The 22,666-nt window shown below is 32.3% G+C and overlaps 2 protein-coding genes across 6 annotated transcripts; one reads left to right on the forward strand and one right to left on the reverse strand.

The window, feature by feature from the left end:
- Positions 1-6,108: 6,108 nt before the first annotated feature.
- On the forward strand, positions 6,109-10,956 carry LOC114411707. 5 transcript variants are annotated; one of them, XM_028375364.1, is made up of 6 exons: positions 6,109-6,239; positions 7,131-7,571; positions 7,948-8,561; positions 9,396-9,608; positions 10,296-10,382; positions 10,565-10,956. In XM_028375364.1, the coding sequence occupies exons 2-4, from the start codon at positions 7,170-7,172 to the stop codon at positions 9,454-9,456; spliced, it is 1,077 nt and encodes a 358-aa protein (XP_028231165.1). In that variant the 5' UTR covers positions 6,109-6,239; positions 7,131-7,169; the 3' UTR covers positions 9,457-9,608; positions 10,296-10,382; positions 10,565-10,956. The 5 variants fall into 5 exon arrangements, with proteins under 5 accessions (XP_028231165.1, XP_028231167.1, XP_028231168.1 ...); XM_028375366.1 differs by having other exon boundaries at positions 9,396-9,507; positions 10,154-10,382; XM_028375367.1 differs by having other exon boundaries at positions 9,396-9,507.
- A 7,089-nt stretch (positions 10,957-18,045) lies between these two features.
- Positions 18,046-21,256, reverse strand: LOC114411708 (cytochrome P450 734A1-like). Its single transcript, XM_028375368.1, has 5 exons — positions 20,714-21,256; positions 19,536-19,759; positions 19,191-19,432; positions 18,723-19,110; positions 18,046-18,649 (listed from the first exon to the last, which is right to left on the reverse strand). The coding sequence occupies exons 1-5, from the start codon at positions 20,988-20,990 to the stop codon at positions 18,221-18,223; spliced, it is 1,560 nt and encodes a 519-aa protein (XP_028231169.1). The 5' UTR covers positions 20,991-21,256; the 3' UTR covers positions 18,046-18,220.
- Positions 21,257-22,666: the final 1,410 nt, after the last annotated feature.

Consider the following 22,666-nt stretch of genomic DNA (forward strand, 5'->3'; position numbering starts at 1 on the left):
ACTCTTCACAATATAGTAGTATTTCTTAATAATTTTAAATACAATACATGTTTTGAACTAGACTAGATAAATACCACTTAATCACAGTTATCCTAAAAAGAAATGAGAAAAATGTTTTTAGTTCCGGAGAAAAATAATTCCTTTAAAATATATTTTTAAAATAATAAATCAAAGTCAACCCATTTAATTTGTAAATGGTCAAATTGATTACTCGTTTTTCATTTTTTGTGAAAATTTGATCACTCGGTATGTATTATGTAGAGAACGGCATAGGTTATTTTCAATTTTTTAAATTTAATTGTTTATAATTTGTATTATACTTACTCTTAAATTTATATTTTGCACATTTTATTCAAATTAGAAAGTATAATCATAAATGCACGGGATATTTTTTTTTTGACAGAGATGCATGGGATACTAAGTATAAGCTTAAACATGTTTTTAATGAAAACGTATACGTAGTAGGATAGTTATATATATATAAAAACTTAATGTCTTGGGATTGGTTGGACTGTTGGGAACATTTGACTATGAATGACTTGTAAGAGATTGTAAGTTGAAACTTATATGCTGTGATTAAAAAAAGTAAATTTAAAGTGCATAGATGGTGTAATTATTTTAATTTCAATTAGATTGAAGAAATATATCAATCAAACTTATATTAATAAGGTTTCACATAATTGGTTGAAAATTGGATTTTTTTAAAACATACTAATATATTAACAGGAGTTCGATTTCTTGACCATATATATTAAGACTTTGAGACAAAATTTATTTCATTGATCTTTATCCCTCAAGAAATAGGTATTATGGTTTTTTACTATAAAAATACTTTACTTTTAAAAGAAGAAAAAATCAAATTTATTATATAAATTAACTCAAATATGTTTAATTATACTACTAAAACAAATAAATTGATCGTAGTAAAAATCTTATAGAAAAATATAAGGTGTCAATAGAAATTGACACATTTGGTTGAGTCTTCTGCTCACATTAACTATGGTATGTGTTTGATTCTTAAATTTTACCTATTGATATGCAATATGTAAATTTCAATATAAATTCTTGTTGAGATTTGTTGTATATCCTACTAAACACAATCATAATAATTGATGATATGTGGATATCGAGTTTACACAACAAATTAGAATTATAAATTTAGTCATGTTAAATTAATTTGATTTTATGTTGGGGGATGAACTCTATAAAAATGGTTAATCTTAGAAGTATAACTTCTCAAAATTGTGACTGAATTTATTTTACATTTGTTAAGGACCTCTACCATCTTGGATTGCACCTCAAATCATGGTGAATAAGTAGTATCACCAATATGCACATTACTATGGAGTATGGGATATTATGTGAGTTCTTCCACCACAATCAAGATACATAAACCTGGGGAAGGCTTTTAGATTAGGGTATTCACATGTTAGGATGAGTTTTGTTAAACTCATGATCTAACATAATCAAAATTGTATGGATTGAATTTGTCTCATTTTTTGTGAAACCTAACTCAAACCAACATGTTTACAAACAAGTTGGTTTAGATTGAGTCCATCATGTCTAGACATTTAGATTCATTTTTAAATTTTTAAATTTAAAGTTAAAATAAGGATACAAAAGTAAATCATGAAAATTACCATGAAACTTATGTAATACTTTTGTCACTTACAAAATCACTAATGTTTGATTTTTTTTAATTTAAAAAATAGATATGCATATATGTAAATAATAATAATTTTAATAGCATGTCACATCAAAAAGTTAAAATGGGATACAAGATAAGTGTAAGCCCACATCTTAGTATTCACCCTACCTCATACCAACACTTACATATATGTATGTGTAGAAAAATACACATATGTATATGTATGTGTGTGAGCATATAAAATAAAAATAAACTTTACAGAGATTTAATAAATATTTTTTTTATCCTATAACACTCAAACACCACTTTTATTGTGGCTGCATTAAACATGACTGTATACTAAGTTGTGGCAAAACCTATGTAACAAGCGCTACAAATTATTACATTGAAGATGCACTATTGTCCCATCAAACTTTGAAATTTATAATTTTTTTTATTACATATATTTATTGTAATGTTTTATATTTATGCATATATATTTTAATAGGTAATATTTGAATAATACTTTAATTAAATTACAAATATATTTTTAATTAATATATTTCTATTATTTTTTTCATAGTTAATTATGGTGAGAGTAAAAAGATGAGCTCCAATACAATGATTGAGTTCGTGATCAATTAATCATGGGCTCAAATTTAAAAAATGTGTCTTTGCATATACAAGATGATGATTGGTTCTAAGCTTAATCAAGTCACGGCTTCTTCATGAGAGTTGTACATAAATATTTTTTTATAATAATGTGTTTTGACATTTCGTCGTTGTTTGGGTTATATCTCTAGTTATAAATTGATGCTAAGGCTAGCATAAGTATGAAAATGGTCATTTTTGCTACTAGGGAAAATTTCTCAAAGAAATCTAACCCTTCAACATATATGCAATCCTTAATGACCACTAAGGATTTATACCTCTTGATATTATCATTTGTCTTTGTTTTAATTTTTTTACACCAATCTACTCTTAGAGGCTTCAACTCTTGTTGACAAATCAAGGGCCTTGAGTTCCTTTTGCATTGCATCAACACAACATCTACGATTACAAGCTTCCTTATAGTTGTTTGGTTCCTTTTTGGAGAAGATGGATAATGCATAAGACTAGTGAGAAGTTGAGAGCCTACATTAGCTTACATATCTAAAATTCGATTTGTGATGTTGTTGGACACTACACTACATTGGTAGTTTAGTAAGTGAGATGTTTTTTTTTTACCCAATTAGACATCTTGGTCAACTAAGTAGCTTCTTCATCCACGAGATGACCATATTAAATGTCCCATGTTGTAAAGTCCTAACACTTATGATTAACCGTGAGCAGGAACAAGTCCAAAGACATAATAAAAGGGGATAAAAAACTTTCTTCTTTTCTAATTATTTAAATGTCTAACTTTTAATAAGTAATAATTTTTATAAAAAAATATTTAGTATTTTCAAACATAAAAATGAAACTAATTTTTATTTTAAATGTTAATAACCTTAATAATTATCATAAAAATAATAAACACAATTAGTATTACACAACTTTATTCTAGTTATCATCTTTAACTATTACAGTAATAATAACAAACATAACTAATTTGATCGTAATTTTACATGAACTAACCTTAATAATTATTATAGTTATTATAATAATAACATAAATAATTAATTTTATATTAACTAACTTAAAAATATATATTTATGTATATGAGAAGTGCCAAAGGAGGGAGACTCGAGCCCCCAGCCCGCCCCCGTGGAGTGAATCCATGTTTGGATCTTGTAATCACTTTCGTAAAGTACTTTATGAAGATTATTAGTAGGATCAAAATCTTGATCCAAGTATTCCCATTTATGAGAAGTTGTTGTCCTTTCTTCACATGGGTACACTAATAACAAAATCAAATGTTTATGGAATACAAGAGTTCCTTTTTGTCAAGATCATAGGCAACCCAACCTTTAACTTTAGGCCTATGACCCAAGTAGATGCATTTCCTGAACATATTACTAAATTTATTCCTTTATGCATGTAGACAAAAATTAAACACAAAAAGCTAAACACCCTTAACTTTTTGAAATATAGGTTTGATCCATGCAGGGGAGTATAAGGAATTATGCTCTAGGATAGATGTGTTCCATACATTTCAAATATTCGATCTCCCTAATACTTAGTTGAAAGTAAAGAACAAATTTGGCCAACACAATGTACACTTTCATACATCCTTTTTTACTTGCTCGTTTGCAGCAATGACATCAAGGATTTGTATTCCTCTCAAGTAAGTGTTGCAATACTTGAGGATAATTACTTTTTATCACCTCTAATCTTTGACTTGCAATCTACTTATTCATTCCCCACATTGTTTGCTACGAAATCACTACCCTTATATATAGAACCAAGTTGAAAACCATGCTTATGATAGCATGTCTCCATCGTGTGTCCCAATGTCCCACAATAGGTGCATACTTTTTCCTTAGAACTACCTTTACCTTCATGTTGAACCTTTTCCCATATAAGTATAAGATTTTCTTCGAAAGTGTGCACAACCTCCTGTTTTTAATTGCTAGACTAGGCAATAAGTTCACGATGAGAATTTATAACTGCATAACTCCAAAATTCTCATTAATTCCCATAAGAAACCTTATCATATAATATTGTTTCTTGAATTTTATGGAACTCCTTGATGTATCACAAGTACAACTTAATAAGCATGTGCACTGAGGTATATGTCTGTATATCTCAAACTTTTCCCATAGAACCTTCAACTCTATACAAGTAGTTAGTGATTGGCATCACATTCTACTTGAAAGCATATATTAATTTCCTATTGCAATTCTCTAATTAACACTCGATATCCTTTTGAGACTCAATCCTTTTAAGTTTTTCTACACTTTTGATGTGTGTTCCATATACATGAGTCTCTCCATGAAAACACCATTTGATAGGTGCAAGATATTCTATCCTTTCACTACTCCTATCATTCTAAAAAATCAAGAGAAAAGATAAACATAAACATTTTCGAATTTTCACTGATACTTCAAGAGAGTGCAAACTTTACAATATATAATAACCGTAATGGATGACAACCATATACTTGTCATCATCTAATATTTTAGAAAAATAAAACTAATATTAAAAGGACAATATTAAAGATCACCTATTTGTGTCTTTCTAGACCCATCCTATCAACCTATCAATTTCAAAACTAAATTTACAATCCAGAAACAAACAAAATTGTTGGACTTATCATACATTTCATAACTTAGCCAAAGTCATCTAATATCTTAATGTTTTCGTCAAGAAATAACCTTTTGTGCTTTGTGATCAAAGCTCTCTTCATCGATCTGGTTCATGAGTAATAGTTACTTCCATTGAACGAAGGGTTAACAAGAATCGTCGTTGGTCTTTCTTCTGGGTGCACCAGAACCATTGTTGAAAAATTGTTGTTGTAGTGGGCAGTACCATTGTTGGTTCCTCTCGAGCTACCATCATCGTTGTTGCTAGGCATGACATGGAAGATGTGCAATAGAGATCTATGAATGAGTTCTAATACCATATTATTAAACCAACAAAATAGAAAATGAAGAATAAAGAAGACTCAAGAAAGAACAAGTTTATCCAATCTGAATATTAATGACATAATTACAAATCATGCTCAGGAACTTAACTCGATACTATTAATTAAGTTAAAATAATTTCAGTGTTTAGTGTTCTCTTTATATCTGAAATTATATCTTAGATTTATCCGAAAAAAATAAAATTATAAATAAAGAATTATGTGTGAACAATAACATATAATTTGCGTCGAAGGAATGAAATTTTCATGATAGGAATCTTTTTCCGGATGTCAAAAACATTTATATTTATTTCTATCAAATATCAATAAAGATATTGGCATAGTACTTAGTAGTCAGTACCGTCTAATTTCTTCTCTAAATAAACATTTCTTTTGCAATGTTTGAATTCCTTTCAAAATGGCAAAGTAATAATAACAATAATCTTGCACACTTAGGTCAAACTACACTCACACCATTAATGTAAAATTAGCCCCTCAAATAATGTCGGTATTATGAAGTAGTAGTATTTTCTTATCCCATAATCACGTTTGAAATTTCTATACCCTTTATTTTTAGTTTTTTATTCCTTGAAAATCTGCATCGATAAACCCAAATAGAGGATTTTAGTTTAAAAACAAACAAATGGAGAATGTTAGTAGAGAAAAAGATAAAGATAGAGACATAGAGTCAGTTCGGTATTCTTTTAGAGTTAAAATATGAAATTAAAAAACAAATAAGGGAATAATAATTATGAAATTGAGCAACAGAAAGAAATTAAGGGAAGAAAGAAGATGCATGACACAAGGAATGTTTACAATAAGATGTAACAGTTAATTCCCACCTCAACAAGCTATTCTTGGGCAGTTGGCAGCTTGGCAATGAAAATTCCTTAATTAAAAAATAAATTAAAATGGATTTTAATTTATAGGAAACACACAATAAATATGATAATTTTACAAATAAAAACAAAAAGGAAAAATTCTACAACAACCGTAATCACAATAACAAGGAGGAAGAGAGAGTGAAAATCACAGAGACGAAAAGATCGTCTTCTGAATCGAAACAAGGTCAGTGAATTTTCTTCTCTTCCCTTCTTACAATTTCCTCCTCCCGTTTTCATCTACTAATTCACTTTCTCTGCATAATTAATGGGTTATTAATATTGCTTAATTTTTTCTCAATGAGCTTTCAATTTCAAATTTCTGCACGATTTGTTGTTGCCGAGGAAACAGAGGGAAGGGAAACAGAATCAGAATTCTTCTCTGTGGTTCTGTTATTGCCCGATTTAGTATTATTATTGAGTTTTATTATTTTTCTTCAGAAAATAAATAAAATTTAGAGAAAACGAGAGAGATAACAGAATATCAAAAAGAAAGAACCTTGAAACTCAGCAAATCACTGCACACTCGATCGGTTTTAGCATTTGAATGAGATGAAAATCGGTTTAACGGCATTTGTTCTACTTCTAATCAATTGGACTTTGTCGTGACTGATTGGTCTGTTTCTCCTTCTGTTTGTGCGTTTTTATTTTAAATTTTACTGTTATGTATCGTCGTCTATTTTGAACATAAACTTGCAAGGAGTTCTGTATTTAGCTTTGTTTGGCCTCAGCTTCGTGTTTTTTTTCCTGATCAAAATTTTCTTACTTTATGATTGGCTCAAAATTGGTTTTTTTTTTTCGATTTTAAAAGTCAAGATCTAAATTAATTCGATGTAAGAGTTTCAGATTAATTTTTTTTGTTGATTCTGTAACCAGTTATCTGTTTATACGTTATTATGTTCTATTTATTGATTGCTATCACCATCCATTCCGTGGTTTCTACATGTTGAGATGATGGGATGCTTTTAAATTTTAATCCTTTTCCTGTTCTTTTCTGATTCTGAGCTGCTGGCAAGTATGCTATTTTTAATTTTTTTTTGTCATGTTTTTTATTTTGATTTTTGTTATTGAACAACAGGTGTTCAGGTTGAAATTTTAGAGTAATATACTTGCAATCATGAGATTTAAGAAAGGGAATAAGGTGGAAGTGTTAAGCAAAGTTGAGGTGCCGTGTGGCTCCTGGCTATATGCAGAGATCATTTGTGGTAATGGCCACCACTATACTGTGAAATATGATGGATATGAAAGTGATGCTGGTGAGGCAATTGTGGAACAGGTGTCCAGGAAAGACATAAGGCCGTGTCCGCCTGCACTTGAACTCACAGATAATTGGAATTCAGGTGATGTTGTAGAGGTCTTCCAGAATTTCTCATGGAAGATGGCTACAGTTTTGAAGGTTTTTGGGAAAAACCACATTTTGGTCAGGCTACTTGGATCTTCTTTGGAATTTCAAGTGAGCAAATTTGACATTCGGGTGAGACAGTCTTGGCAAGATGACAAGTGGATTATAGTTGGAAAGGTACTTTTATTCTACCTTGTGAATTTTTGTTTCATCTTCTTTAGCAATTGCCTAGTTCTGTTGGCTGTAGACGTGGATACTGTTACACATCATCTGTTGAGTTGGTTTTAACTTTTGATTGAGCTTTTGAAATTTCATTCATTCAGCATATCGAGTTTGCTAAAATAACTAATCAAAGTTTAAAAAATTTGGGATTTGCTTTTTCTTGTTATACTTTCAATATTACCAGTTTCTTACTTTCATATTTTCTACAGTTTTCCTGTTTTCTTTTTGTTTTAATTAGCTTTCATGAATTTTTCTTTGTACTATTTTTTTTATGTCTGGATCCTCTGCTGTTTTATGGTTGTATAATTATTTATCCTTCTCCCATCTTCAGGGTTCTTCCAGCCATGAAAACAGAAAACGTTCTAGCGCCCAACTTCAGAAGATGTATACAAAGACAAAACTGTCAGGTTCCGCTTACTATCGTCCTGAAAAGAAAAAACTGAGTATTCTGGAATCCAAACTCGTTTCTTTTAAAACATTGAAACGAGGAAGCAATTCACAAGTTGACGCATATGCTAAGCCTCCCCCAAAGTTTAGAGCACGTGAAAATGAAGGCAGATGTCACAGAGCAAGACTTAGAAATCCACCCACACCACTCAAACAGGTACAGGGTGTCAGTTTTCCAAGAGAAGTGATCGCTGAAGAATGCATACCTGCTTCTGTAAACAACAGAAAAACTGGGATTTCTAATATGGTTGACATGGAGAGGAGGAAACAGACAGGAGAAAACTTAGAATCAAATCATGCTTATAGTGTTACATGCTCTGTTGGTAGTTGTAGTATCACTAGCAGGAATTCCTATAAATCGCAATTTCCTGTATATGCAGGTCCTTTTGATGATGTAGACAGTTCATTTAGTGATGCTGAGTCTGTCTGCCAGAGGAGTGATGAGGAAGGGAATTGTTCCCCTCCTACACAAGAGGAATTGGCGGCAGAAATTCATAGGTTAGAGTTGCATGCCTATCATTGTACAATTGAGGCATTGCATGCATCAGGACCCTTAAGTTGGGAACAGGAAGCATTAATGACAAACCTCCGTCTTTCGCTCCACATATCAAACGATGAACACTTAATGGAGCTAAGAAATTTGATTTCTTCTGAAAACAGCATTCCTTTCAGATGACAGGAATTTTTTTCCTCTTCAATTTAATACTTTTTCCCTAGGATAGAGTTTCGGAATAGTTTGATCTCAGCCTCATTCAACTGTAAGAAGAAAGATGAAATATTTCGGTCCTTCATTTATGTTTTATGACTTAGTGATATAGTTTGATGTGAATGTACATGCTAAACTTCGTAAATAAGTGATCATTTCTGAACTCTTGTTAATCAGTTCATCTATGATATATCCTCTTAATTTCCATTAGGCTTGTTCTGGTAGACATTCTATACCAGGATCTTTCTGAAACCTTTGTTACATTCTAGATTTTGCAGACACTTGTAAGACATGATCTGATTACTGAGATTTGAAATTAAGTGGTATACTAAAATGCTGGTTTATATTGAGGCTCAAAAACTAACATGATTTATGGGACTTGTGTTTGCATAATTTGTTGATATTTTATGCTGATTTTAAAAGATTGTTTTGCATTAATTTCATAGCTCTTTAATTAGAACAGATAAAGAATCTTTTGTTTGCTTTCTAAAATGGTACATACAATGATACAAGCAATGTCATATAGGAGACATACCTTGTGTAATACTTGTCTCTGTTCTCCATAATTTGGAAGTATAAACAAAGTCATTTGCATTTACTAGTAATGCTTCCCCTGCATTTTCCAGGGCTGAGAAGGAGGCATATAGGTGTTGCTTCCAGATTTCTACAGATTCTTTCTTGCTCTAGACAAGGGATGGCTTTTCTAGTGTGGCCCTTGATAAGCCAACACATCCATAGGTTTGTGGAGTTCTCGCATTCTTCCATTTCAGGCCACCTGTGAGCCTCAGATATCTGTTTTGCGGAGGAATGCATGCTCAGAGTCTTGTAGCTACAATATGGTGACTTGATATGTGAATGTCTAATTGATAATTTCACCTTATTAGCTTATTCAATTGTGATATCTTCTGCATGCTGATGCATGGCTCACTATCAATGTGTTGCTAATGAAATGATCACTGATATTTTCTTTGCACACATACAAAGGTTGTTTACATGTCAAAGCCTAGCTAATGGTAAAAATGTTGAATGTCCAACTTTGGAATGTTAATTTAATTATAACTAGAGGGTAGAAGAAGCTTGCACTAGGTATGAATTTAATTGGCCATTTTCTGTATAACTGAACAACTGATGACCACATATATTAACTAATTAACTAATAGTAACATCATTAAGCTGCCTGAATGCTTAAAGAAGCATCTGTTTTTCAGACAATTTTAACAGAACCTTAGAACCCAATGCAGTAGACATTGCAGCTGAAAAGACTTTAGTTTCTGATGAGGATACCTAACTATGGAAAGTATTCACTTTCTTCCAAACTATTAGCAACACCTCATGCTAGTTTACAATTTGTGATATTTATTGATTGATTGGATTAACCTTTCAGATCATCCAGTACCTGCCATGACTGCTTTGAACAATGCTGTTCCAGTACTTGTGCATTTACTACTTTACAAGTTACGTGAACATTGTTTTCAATTTTATGGTTGTAAGCTTACACATGAAAGTTGTCATTGCTTTGTGGCTAGTGAATCAATGCTCAGCAATGATCAATAGCACAAGGTCCAAATGGCTCTTGGAAGAACATGGCCACATTAAAGCCGAAATGACACAAGGTATGGTCATCCACGGAATATACGTTTTATCCATATATTCCCCAATTCCAAGCTTTGAACCAAACATAAGTAAATAGATTTTATGCTCTTTATCGGCATGTTATACTTCTTTTTCTGATTGAGAATCTTATTAATCCTTATTTCAACTGTTATCGGTGTTCTTTACATCACCATGTCTCTAGAGCTGGAGACCTTGGATATCAGTTTTGGATGGCCAAATATCTTTCAGTTGGTCAAAGATATGTGCGTGTTCTGTGAAACTTTTTGGCTTCAGTCTGATGTTTAATCGATGTGGAATCCGGTGCTCATTTGAAGCATGTTCCTCGCATGTCAAAACCCTGGTCTTGAAAAGCTGAATAGCTTGCTTAACTTATGATTTTTTTTCCCTTCCATTGTTAGTACATGTTTAGTTTGACATTTACGACCTTTAAACCCTGGGCTAGTCTGTTTCATTTCACTCATTTTATCAAAATCTCTTAATTATCTGGTGCAATATGTGAAAGTTTGTGTAAATGGCACAGCTTAGCCTGACTAAACTTTTGATAATCAAGGTCTTATAAACTTTTATGCCTCAGTACAATAGCTTTTCTTGTGTTAGTGTGCGTGTGTTACTGTTGACTATCTTTAACTGATAGTATTTCATAATGCAAACGCAAAGGTACAATATTGAAAGAAAAAAAAAAAAAAGAGGTTCCTGATATACATTTGGATGGAAATTCTTCGTATGCTTTCGACTGAGGTGAACTGCCAGTTATCTAAACTCTAAATATACTAATTTTATGCTGCATGGAAGATTATAAAAATTTGCATCCTATTGTTTCTCATTTTTTAAAGCCGTTTTCCTTTCTTTTTTTAACACAACAAAAAATGGTTTGATAAAATTAGTTTTTGAAAACAATTTTCAGAACTAAAATATATTTTTTAGTTTTTAAAATTAAAAAACATATATTTCTAAGTTAGTTTTCTCTTTGAATTTAATAGGCATGCACTAATGTAAAAGTTTATATATGAACCAATCAATTCTTTTTCTTTACCTCTATTTTTTAAAAAATAGTTTTTGAAAATTCTTAAAAACTAATTTTTAAAACTTAAAAAACAAAGTCAAACACATTGAGTCCAACATTTTAGGAAACAGATAACAGTCAAATTCTATGGGAACAACAGACAGTTTTTCCTACTCGCCTAAGGAGAAATGTCCATAATTGAATCCACTTCTATGGAAAAGGCGACAGTTTTCCTCCCAATACTTGGACGATTTATATATGACAATGTTCGACATTTTTTAAAATAAAATCTTCAGACTGATATTATATCAAATTTAAACGATTTTATCAATACTGAAAATTAATAATGTCAAATAAGAAGTCTTATATACTTCCTCGATTGCAACAACAAAAAAGAAAATACTGACAATGCACCATGTCGAGGGCATAGTATGCTATCGCTGCGTCTATTACAATTATCTCATCAAAACCATGCTCATTGTATGGTTATTTTCAATTGTTACTGTTTTGGTGGTCTTGCTCCTAAAACTAAAAGTTTATCAGAAGATAAGCGACCCAATCCTAACCGTGTTCCTGCAACTTTTTTTAGTGGACCAATATCCTACGAAAAAGAAAGTGGGTTTGGGCCATGCCAAGTGGCCCTGGACCCCTGGTGGACCTTCGGACCCCAAAGTCTTGGACCTGACATTTATTAGGTTTTAAATAAAATTGTCACATGGACCCAAAAATAAATCTGATCCATAACAAAACAAAATTGTCCTTTTCTTTCTAAGTATTGATCAAATAAATAACTTCTTCATATTTGGAGGACATATTTAGATAAGAGATGTTTTATATTTGGAGTTCTTGACATTTACTCGTCCATTTGCATAGTTGCTTGACCTGTTTCTGTTTCCTGGTGCTGCTACACTAAATTTTCATTCAATCTATACTAATCGTGTTTAAAGAGGCACTCCAAAAACGAATCACGTATTAGACAATTCATTTAGTACTAAAATATTACAGTTGCTTCTTAAAATTAAACTCCAATCTCCAAAATTATTTTGGAGTTTAAATGTATGATGAAAACCTAAAAATCGTTTTGGGTATCAAAAGTAATCACTGACCAAGTGGCCTCTCTGAAAAATAGAGAGAAAAAACTTGTGGTTTGTGTGTGTAACTTTGTGATTGTGAGTGATGACTATCCTTCATAATTTCTTATTTTTTTAGATATAGATTGTCATTTTTATTAAATTTTATAGTACAACAAAGACATTCGAAAAGTCATCTTAAAAATCGATTCATAAGGGGGTGTCTACCCAACTATATAAGCACTTCTCAAGTTTGTTAAACATTCTCAACAATTTTATTGAAAAGCAAATGTTTTATAATTTCAATAGTACTAAATTCAAAAAATAAATTGAATTGTACTATTTAACATTTGACACGAACTTTACCCGATTATCAATCATAACGGATGCGACATGGTTTGGCCTAGAAGACGGGGATACCTGCTTTGATGAGAATGGCATAAATGTTTGGATAAATGACTGAAACTGAACCTATGCTTAAAATCTGGATGTGCGCAATAATGTATTTGTTGCTCATCTTTGGTGGGTGCTAACGGGACTTGAGATTTGATTTGATGATTGGGGGCTTCTGGCTCTGAAAGTTTTGGTAGAAAGTGACCCACTTATCAAATTTTTTGGTACGACAAAGCTTAACTAGGGAAGATAGGCAGATTATTAGAAATATTACAAAATCATGATTGTCCCAAAATTGAGAAACTCCTTCAACCATTGCTATAAGGTTAACGGGTCACGCAATTGCATGTTGATCAGATGACAACATTTTGACCATTTGTAATATTTGTAGTCTACATTTATTTCGGTAGTCTAAATATTTCTTGTACAATGAAATTTACGTAAAAATTATTTTTACCAATAAAAAATATATTATGTTTTTTCTCTCTATTATGATAAATGTGAAATTTTAATTTCTTGATATTTTATACTCGACCTCAGTTGTTGTTTTTTTTAATTTTTAGTTATTATAATAATTTTAATTGGTGAAATATCCAAATGCAACTGCAATAAGAGAATTCTACCAATTAGTTTTGATGGGATTGCTTAACTCTATTTTTACTTGGGGTAAGTAGACAACTCCTTAGGATAAAATTTAGAGTTTAGGGTTTGAAGGGTACAAAAGTTTAAAGTTTGATTAAATTTAAAAGATTTTATAGCATGCACAATTAAAATGGCAAAGATCTTGAAAATTGGGTAAAATATAATACATTGATTCCGTAAGTCTTTAAAAATATATTTTTTAGTGAAGTTCACAAATATTCTTCATTCTAATCGAATTAGGTTATTAATACAATTTTATATTTTAAATAAAAATTTAAAATATGTATACAAAGAAAGATCACTGCACGTTTTATATCACTATTATGTTTGAATTATAAAAAAAATGCTTTAAAAGATGACTACAGGACATCACAAGTGAGCTTGTCACCAGTATCACCAACAAAGCTTAATGTGAATTGTGAAACTGTCATTCCTTTAGGCAGGGCCATTTTAAGATTTTCTTTTTACAGCCAGTAATCGTGTATGCAATGTTGCTTATCAAATGCTCTATGATTGAGTTCTGGATATTTTTATCCAAAAAAAAAAGAGAATGAGTTCCACATTTCTTCTAAGACCCTTATAGAAAGAGTTGACGGATAGGAAACCTACAAATGAGTTGTGCATTAATGTGGCTCCACCAAATCCTCTACCATTGTCTCATATGCTTCCTTCATGATTGGTATTCCCATGTGATGCTGCCTCTCTCTCTCGTTATGAGAGAAAGAGAATGAAGCCTACAAGTTTTGAGTTAGCATTTTAGGATCACTCTCACCCTCAACATCTGTACATCACATGAATATGTATTTTCTGAACACCAAAGTTAATTGTGAGAAATAATATGGGACAGGTCTTTTCATATATTGGCCCCAATATACACCCCCATTTCAAACATGAGGCGCTGTTGAGGTTGAGCAACTTCTGAGTGTTATTACCACCTTGCCCTTATATATATCTTGCTTAAAAGAAGAATAAAAATGTAAACAGAAAAAGAATCAATGACATATATGTTTGATTGTACGTAATTTGTTAATGACGACATATTTATCCATCTATTGCTGTGCTGCCTTCAATTCTGTTTTTTCATTGAGAATTTACATCAAGACTCTGAATTCATGTAACATATATATAAACATTTTAAAAAGTCTTATTCTTGGATTAAATATTGTATTCCGTTGCCATAGTTTTTTTTACCAAAGGTCTTAATAATTTACATCTTATTCCCATTACATATCATAAAAAAAATATAAATGTCTTTTTTTTCTTCATTAAATACAAATGTCTTTCCCTCACTATTTTGGAGTTATGGCAGGCAGATGTACCTAATCCATGAATACTACTGAAAGGAATTCTTGATTCCCATTTCTTGGTACTAGCAGGTAATTTAATTAAGGGATGGAAGATCTCTCTGCAAAATTGATGCACTCACTGAGATATTGATCCTAAGGCAAGGTTAAATGGAGAGAGGGTGGCTTGCTTCATGAGACATAAAATTTTGGCAATCATCTTAAAGAAGAGCATTGCTATTGCAATTTGGTTATTGGTACATGACAGACCGACAAGGTGTAATTAAACAAGGGCAGACATTAGCCAGCTCAATTGCTTTGGCATCAGTGCCTAATTAGGGGACATTCAGGATTAATTTAGTACAGTTTTTCTTATAATTGCAAAAATACTGTGCTTACCAGTGCCCATAGATCTTGAGCATTTACTTGGGATTTTAAAAATATTCTCTAATTTTTGGCAGAGAAGCAAAATAGTTATGAAACAGCAGGTTAGGTTTACTAAAATAACATGAGCTGTCCATTTACTAAAATAAAAAATTATATTATTGAGTGCCACCTGGTACTAGTATCCCCCCATTAAGAGCAAACACTCATGAATAATAATGGAGTTTTTATTTTTATTTTTTGGGGGGTACGTACTGAAGACAAGCATTGATTCAAGTGCAAATTTCGATACATATATAAAGTACTACTAGAAAGTAAAAGTAGAAACATAAATTTCAAAGCCATGCAGAGCTAAAATTTAATTGGAATGTAGATTTTGTCATTTAGCAAACCATAGGGGGACACTGCTTAGATGTTAACGCGGAAGAATGCTCAGACAAAGCACAAATTAACGAACAGAAGCCTCCAGCAATATAGAACCGATAAAATTAGTTCGCAGATTACTAGGACTATTAATGAGAGCGATGCTATAAATAATAGAACAAATATTGTACTATTAGTATAAAAAATATATATATATCAGTACGTGAAACATTAGTTTCTTGTTTTATGCAATTGGTATGCTCAAGGCGTAATCTGCGATTCCCATGATTCATAGCAAAAGCGTACTTGGATTATCATCCACAGCAACACAGTAGCATAGCTTATATAGAATGCCAAATCATGATATAAAAACAATATAACAAGAGCAACGGTAGTAGTGCTAATTATATTGACACAATTTTCAAGATTAACACAAGAGAGAGAGGGGAATAAATGACTTGCAATAAGCTCTAGGAGTGTAGGTGTACAATTTTTGCAATTGAAAGTTAAGGACATACAAGGTAATTATGCAATGGGGCCACATGCTGCATGGCATGCTTTGGTTGCTTTAATAAAAGCTAAAAAAAAAAAAGAAAACTCAAATTAGAGGACAAGAAGATTTCCCCTAACCACATGCATCTTGGGGACCAGCAAATACTGATAAATTAGAATTCTTTCCCCCCCACTCCACGGAAGGGGATCAGAAGATCCCAAAAAGCAGTACACAAGGTGTTGCTCTAAATCTTACTTCTTACTAAATTACAACTCAAATGCCGCAAATTCCATAAAAGAACACCAATAAACAATGTGCTGCATGCTGGATTATGGTCCCCTTTGCTTCAAAAGAACATTTTATGTCTTAAAAGTACTAGTTCTTACTTTAAATCCTGCAGGTAACAGAAATCTTACTCTTCTGCATGGCCCTGCAAACAGCACTATATAATAAATACAAGGAAGCTACTAGGGAGGCAAGCAAGGCAACGAGTTTCTCCTAAACTATATATCATTTAATAAACAATCAAAAAAATAAGTCAGAAAGTCCAAATACGTCCTTATCCTAATTCTTCATTATGTGCTTCATGCTAGTGACTTGTATTTTTTATTTATTTATTCTTCTTGTCCATCATTTAAATCTATCTAATAATTTGGATTTTTTTGGGAAAAAAAAAAAATCAACAGTTGGGTTTATCTTAACTATTATTTGCCAACACATTAGAAACAACGTTAACATGTACTACCAAACTGCGTGGTGCTGGGAAACGGGGGTTGCACAAATGACAAGTGTAAAGCGAATAAACAATGGGATGAGAAGGAACTTAGAAACCCAACAACTATGGGATTTCGGAATCTTACCTGTATAGCATTTACTCTTAATTCAAGAAAGCTTCAATTTGCTATACTACCACTCCATGCAATAAGAAAGGGATATTATGACATGTCTTTCTTGGAAAGTGAAGAACAGTAGAGTTCAGTGCCTAACAATAGTCATGAGTTTTGTTCTAGAAGTCGGCAAACTACATCTATGGAGATTGCAAAAGTGCAGAGGGCATTGAAAAGCTCATGATTCTTCATCATGGAGGGTGAGATTATGAATAAAATCTTAACCAATGCTTCTTCTTTGGGGTCAACCGTTGATAAAGATTTATTGGTCTTGATGTCAGTGGCAGATAGTATTTGTTTAGAAATTCGGTTTCCAATGTTCCTTCATCTACTTCCTAGCTACTATATAAATATAACCATACCTTCTCGTTGCCTGCCATGAAGCTTTTTTTTTTTACCCTTTTGTCCCTACAAATTAAATCCATTCTAGAAAAAAAAAATTGATAAAATGTGTGATCGATCTCTTTTGATATCATGTGCTAAAATAATTATCTTTATTTGTTGTGTAATATCCAACGCGAACCACCATGTATTATTTGTCAGCAATAGTCACCAATTATATATACTAATTAACACCTTGCATCAAATTGCTTCTTTCACTGAATAAGGCGAATATAGATTGCAGTTTACAAGTTCATGGTGGAGTTAAGTGTGACAGGGGAGCCTGGTTATTAAGTTCCAAAACTTTTCCAATTTCTGGAAATTAAATGAAAAGATAAATTATGTTGTCTCAAATGTAAGTTGCTAAAAAAAAATAGTTATATTTAATGATCTTCTATTCATTTGTCTTGTTAGAAAAAGTTTGGCTTGTGCCTCGTGATTGTGCTGCGTTTGGATAGAGGTAATGAAAAGATGAGTTATTTATTTTGGAGGTACAGGTTACTGACGATATATAACTTGAAAAATTAGAGACAAGAAGGGAAATAAAATTGAAATAAGAAAACCCTCCTAATAAAACAAAAGAGCAGGGGATTAAAAATAAAGAATTGAAAAACAAAATGCGTCAATTAATTAACCACTCAATATATTTTTTTTTTTTCTTGTTTTTTCTTACCCGTGACCCTTCCCAAGGGGTCCTTCATGGGGTACACAATTCTGTACTTTTCACGATCAATTATATAGTGTAAAGGTCGAGAGGTCGAGATATTGTAACGGAAGAATTCCATTTCTTAAAAATGAAATGATAAGAGATATTTGAATATATAGTACAGATAGAGGGAGAGGATTAAAAAAAAGAAGAAAGAAAGCAATGGTTAGAGTGAACAAAGAGGGCAAAAAATGCATTAGAAATATAGACAAGTGAAGAGTTAGGCATATAGTTAGTGGATGAGTTGGAAAATGATAGGTGCGCCGTACTGAGGGTAGAGAAGCATGAGGACGGTTGGGGCGTGCTGATAAGTAGGGGCCAAGCAGAAAGTAAAACGCTGGAGTATGATTGCAAGGGCGAGTTTGGTTTGTAGCAGCGCCAGGTTTTGTCCGATGCATGTCCGCACACCTACTCCAAACGGTATGAAGCCCAATGGATGCTTGCCCGCTCTTGACACCCCTTCTCTGAACCGCCCCGGATTGAACTCGTTCGCATCCTTCCCCCATATCGCTTGATCGTGATGAACGGCCAGGATTGGAATCAGCAGCTCCGTCCCTCCTGGTATCTTGTATCCCCCCAAATCCACGTCCGCTTTCGCCCTTCTTATCGTCGCGATCGTCGGCGGGTACAGTCTTAACGACTCGTTCACTATCATGCTCAGCTGCACCAGATCATTTCCCCATTTAAAATTTGAAAAAAGACATATTTGAATATTTGCGTTTGCGTTTGCTTACCGTCCTTAGCTTTGCAACATGGTCTTTGGTGGGGTGGTCACGTGATCCGCACACCTTGAGAACCTCCTCACGTGCCCGCACCTGCCAGTGTGGGTGCATAGCAAGGAGAATGGTCGTCCACGTCAGCAGGTTGGATGTGGTCTGTTTGCCTGCAAAGAAAAAGCTCTTGCACTCTTCCACCATGTCATCCACTGTGACATTGGACATGTTCATGTTCATGTTCGATGCCTGAATCATTAGTCCCAACAAATCCTTTGGCCCTTTTTCTTTTTCCTCCACCCCACACCCTTTCTCATTCTCTCTCCGTCGTGAGATCAGCTTCACCAGCGATTTCTTAATCTCCTTCTCCAATTTCCAAGATCTTATATTCCTCCTTGTGGGAAAGAATCTATGTATATTCCAAATGTTTCTTTTCTTAATCAACACACCCTTGGAAATCAAATGAAAATGCGATTATTGATCAATTACCTGTAACCTGGGATGAATACTTTTTGGAAAGCATCGGCGGCCAAGTCCATTTGTTGGGCCTGTAATCGGAAAATGGCTTTGCCATCTTCGTAGCTGCTTCCAAACGCGGTCCTCGTAATGACATCTTCTGTTAGGCTTTGAAACCACTCCGAAACTTCGATTTCTACCTCGCCCTTCTCACCCATTGCCGACCACTTTTCCAGCATCTCTACCACGCTTGTTGCCATCACCGGTACCAGCAACTAATTAAATAACCATAACACCAAATCTTAATTATTTATTTATTTATATATATACCATAATAATAATAATAATCAAAATGGGGGTGGGGTTCGAGTTATTTACTTTGAGATTTTCCATGTGAAAAGTGGGAGAGATAATTTTTCTGTGGTGAGCCCATTTTTCTCCTTTGAGGCTAAGGAGCCCATCACCTTCTAGCTGCTTCACAAGTGGTGGAGCTTCGTTTTTCTCGTAAAATTCTGACTTGGATGTGAAGATTTCCCGGATGAGGTCTGGCTCAGAGACGGTGAGACGAACAGTGGGTCCAAACCAAACTAGGAATGTTGCACCTGGAGATCAAATATTAATTAGTCGTGAGTGTAGCACTAATATTAAAATTTGTTGTATTGATAAAGAAATTAAGAGTGAGGTGAAAGATGCAAGTAGGAAGCACAGTCCCGCTCCCGCAAGTAGTAAGTGTCAAGTTTGCAAAAGAGGGAAGGAGCAGGAAACATCACAGCCATTAGTTTAGTGTAGACCCTACAGCACAGAGACATTGAGAGAGATAACATAGGAGATGGGAAGAAGACAAGTCAATTTTTTTATTTTTTTTAAAACGGTTACCAATCATATACAACAACATTGTCACATTTCAATTCCTCCCAAGGAGGACAATGGAAAACAGATGGCAACTCCGCAATGCCTTCAAAGTGCACTTCAAATCATACAAATTATGACTGTTTACATTTGAGAGTACTTAATCATTTTAATAATAAAAAGAACAAGTTAAGAATATGGACAATATTTGTATTACTGACATCCTTACAGAGCACACAGTCAGTTGTCTGATTGCAATATTACACATCAAGCTGAAGCCTTGTTGGATTTTGAGGCAAGGATTATTAATTCAAGGAGGGTAGTGAAGAAAAAAAGAAAAAAAGGAGGTGGAGCTAGCGTCCCAACTTGGAACTTCAACATCATGCATCAAACAGCTAGGAAGTAGTAACTGATGAGAAAAAGAAAAGCCTGAAAAGTTGCAAAAAGAAGCACCCTAACTCCGGAGGCTTGAAAAGTCTTAAATTCTGATGGAAGTAACAAAGAGCTTGCAAAAAGAAACATCATCATCATGATGGCACTGAAGAGCACCAACTTTAATGATGATGAAGAGGACTGTTCGTTTAGAGATAGATAATAAAATGGTATAATATGAAATACATTTGTTTGTTGGTTTTGAAATTGAGAAAAGGAAGCTAGAAGGAATTGTATATATTATTATATATTATGTGAAGAATGGATGAATGTACCATAAATTTTCTTCCAGTGATGGTAGAAGGAAAGGACTCTGGGGAGAATGTTATGGGAGAAAGGCATAGGTTGAGAAGAGGCCTTCAACATCATGCCGACAAGTTCCTTAACGTTTCCAATGAAGAAACGATAAGGGGGGCCTCTGATCCCTTGCTTGGAGAAATGGCCTTCAATTTTTCTGGGTCGCCACCAGAGCAAGACAGTGAGCTTGAGGAGGAAGAGAAGGAGCATGAAGGTAAAAGAGAGAAGCTTGAGGGAGGAGAAGAGTTCCTCCATATATGAAGTTGTTGTATGTATGTCTTAGTAGTAGTTAAGAAGAGGGAAAATCTTGCTTTGCTTGGTTTCGATCTCCTTTCCTTGGTGTGGACACAAAACAACACAACAGAGAGAGAGAGAGAGAGACAGTGTTGCAGAGAGAGCAGGGTTTGGGTTGGGTTCTTATCTGCTTTGTTATGTTGGTTGTTAGTGGCTTGGCTTTTTAATACTAGAAAGAAGGACATGGACAAAGAGAGAGAAAGAGGAGTTAACCAAGGCCAACGGCGTAGGGGCCGCCACTGGAATTCTAAGGGTCAACGAATGTGAACCTTATTTAAAACATAACAAGACGATGTTACCCTTCTCTTTTCGATTTTACTAGTATTCACATATATATCCATCCCTTATTTATGTACATCTTTTCTTCTTTTACACCCTATTTTTTTATACAAGCTTAACTCACACCTTTTCTTTTAAATTTATATGAAAGTCTAAAAAGATTTATATTATAAACTAATAAAAATTATAATCAATATCAATATCACTTTTAAGATGATTATTATAAAAATAAAAAAAATTATCTTATATTTCTTTAGTTTAGATTATAAATATCTTTTATTAGAGACAATTTTAATTGAATCAGATAGAATTATTTTAAATCATAAAATTCTTCTAATATTTAATATAGTTACATATTCAAGACTCAAATTAAATATTCACATGCTTGGTGATAAAAATTTATCATATCTATTAATACATAATTTTATTTTTTATTTATTTAAAAAACTTATTTTTTATTTTTTAAATTACACATCATATTTATCACTTTATTTTCTTTCATATGCTTGACTTTACTTAAATTATGAAAAATAACAAGTTTTTCTATTTATTACTATTATTATCATTATTGGATATTTTTATATTATACTATTTGTTTTAACATTTACAAGTTTTTCTATTTATTACTATTATTATCATTATTGGATATTTTTATATTATACTATTTGTTTTAACATTTACAATATTTATTTTCTTATTTTAGTATTATATTTCAAAATAGTGATATTGATAGGTGATACATTTATTTTATTTTTAATATTTTTATATTATACTATTTTTTAATCATTACATCATTTATTCTTTTATTTTTAACAATATACTTCAAGATATTTTAACTGTTATACTAATTAACATAATTAAAGTATGATATCCACTCAAGTGTATTTTTTATTTTATTAATAGAAATCCAAATGCAATTAAGGCTCTATTCAGACATATTTCTCTGTGAGTATTTATAGGGGAGAAAATAAAAATAAAATAAATTTTTGTCATAAATTAAAATTAACTTATATACTTCCTTTGGCATCAAATATAAGAAAAAAATATGTTTTTCTTCATCTCAAATATAACAAAGTTTTAATTAACTTTATCTTATTTAATGATATTTTTTTCTAAAATATTTTTCATTTAATTAGATTTTAGTTCTAATGATTATTTTTTATTTCAAATATCAAGTTTCAATAAAAGATAAGTAGGAGAAAAAAATTAATATAATTAAATGTAATTAATTAATTTTCTTAATTATCTTAATTAGTTTGTTTTTCTTATATTTAAGACCGAAAGAATATAGGTTAAGAATCAGTTTTTGAAAAGAGAAAAAAAACTACTACAAAATAATATATATTAGTTAGCTTATG

The sequence above is a fragment of the Glycine soja genome, chromosome 5, assembly GCF_004193775.1.
Source record: "Glycine soja cultivar W05 chromosome 5, ASM419377v2, whole genome shotgun sequence".
Lineage (NCBI taxonomy): Eukaryota > Viridiplantae > Streptophyta > Magnoliopsida > Fabales > Fabaceae > Glycine > Glycine soja.

Excerpts from the sequence above, each read along its gene's own strand:
- LOC114411707 (XM_028375362.1), top strand. The coding sequence starts at position 7,170 with ATGAGATTTAAGAAAGGGAATAAGGTGGAAGTGTTAAGCAAAGTTGAG. Across the intron at positions 7,572-7,947 it reads AGTGGATTATAGTTGGAAAG|GGTTCTTCCAGCCATGAAAA; the intron begins GTACTTTTATTC and ends TCCCATCTTCAG.
- LOC114411708 (XM_028375368.1), bottom strand. The coding sequence starts at position 20,990 with ATGGAGGAACTCTTCTCCTCCCTCAAGCTTCTCTCTTTTACCTTCATG. Across the intron at positions 19,760-20,713 it reads TCACTGGAAGAAAATTTATG|GTGCAACATTCCTAGTTTGG; the intron begins GTACATTCATCC and ends TTTGATCTCCAG. Across the intron at positions 19,111-19,190 it reads GTATTCATCCCAGGTTACAG|ATTCTTTCCCACAAGGAGGA; the intron begins GTAATTGATCAA and ends GAATATACATAG.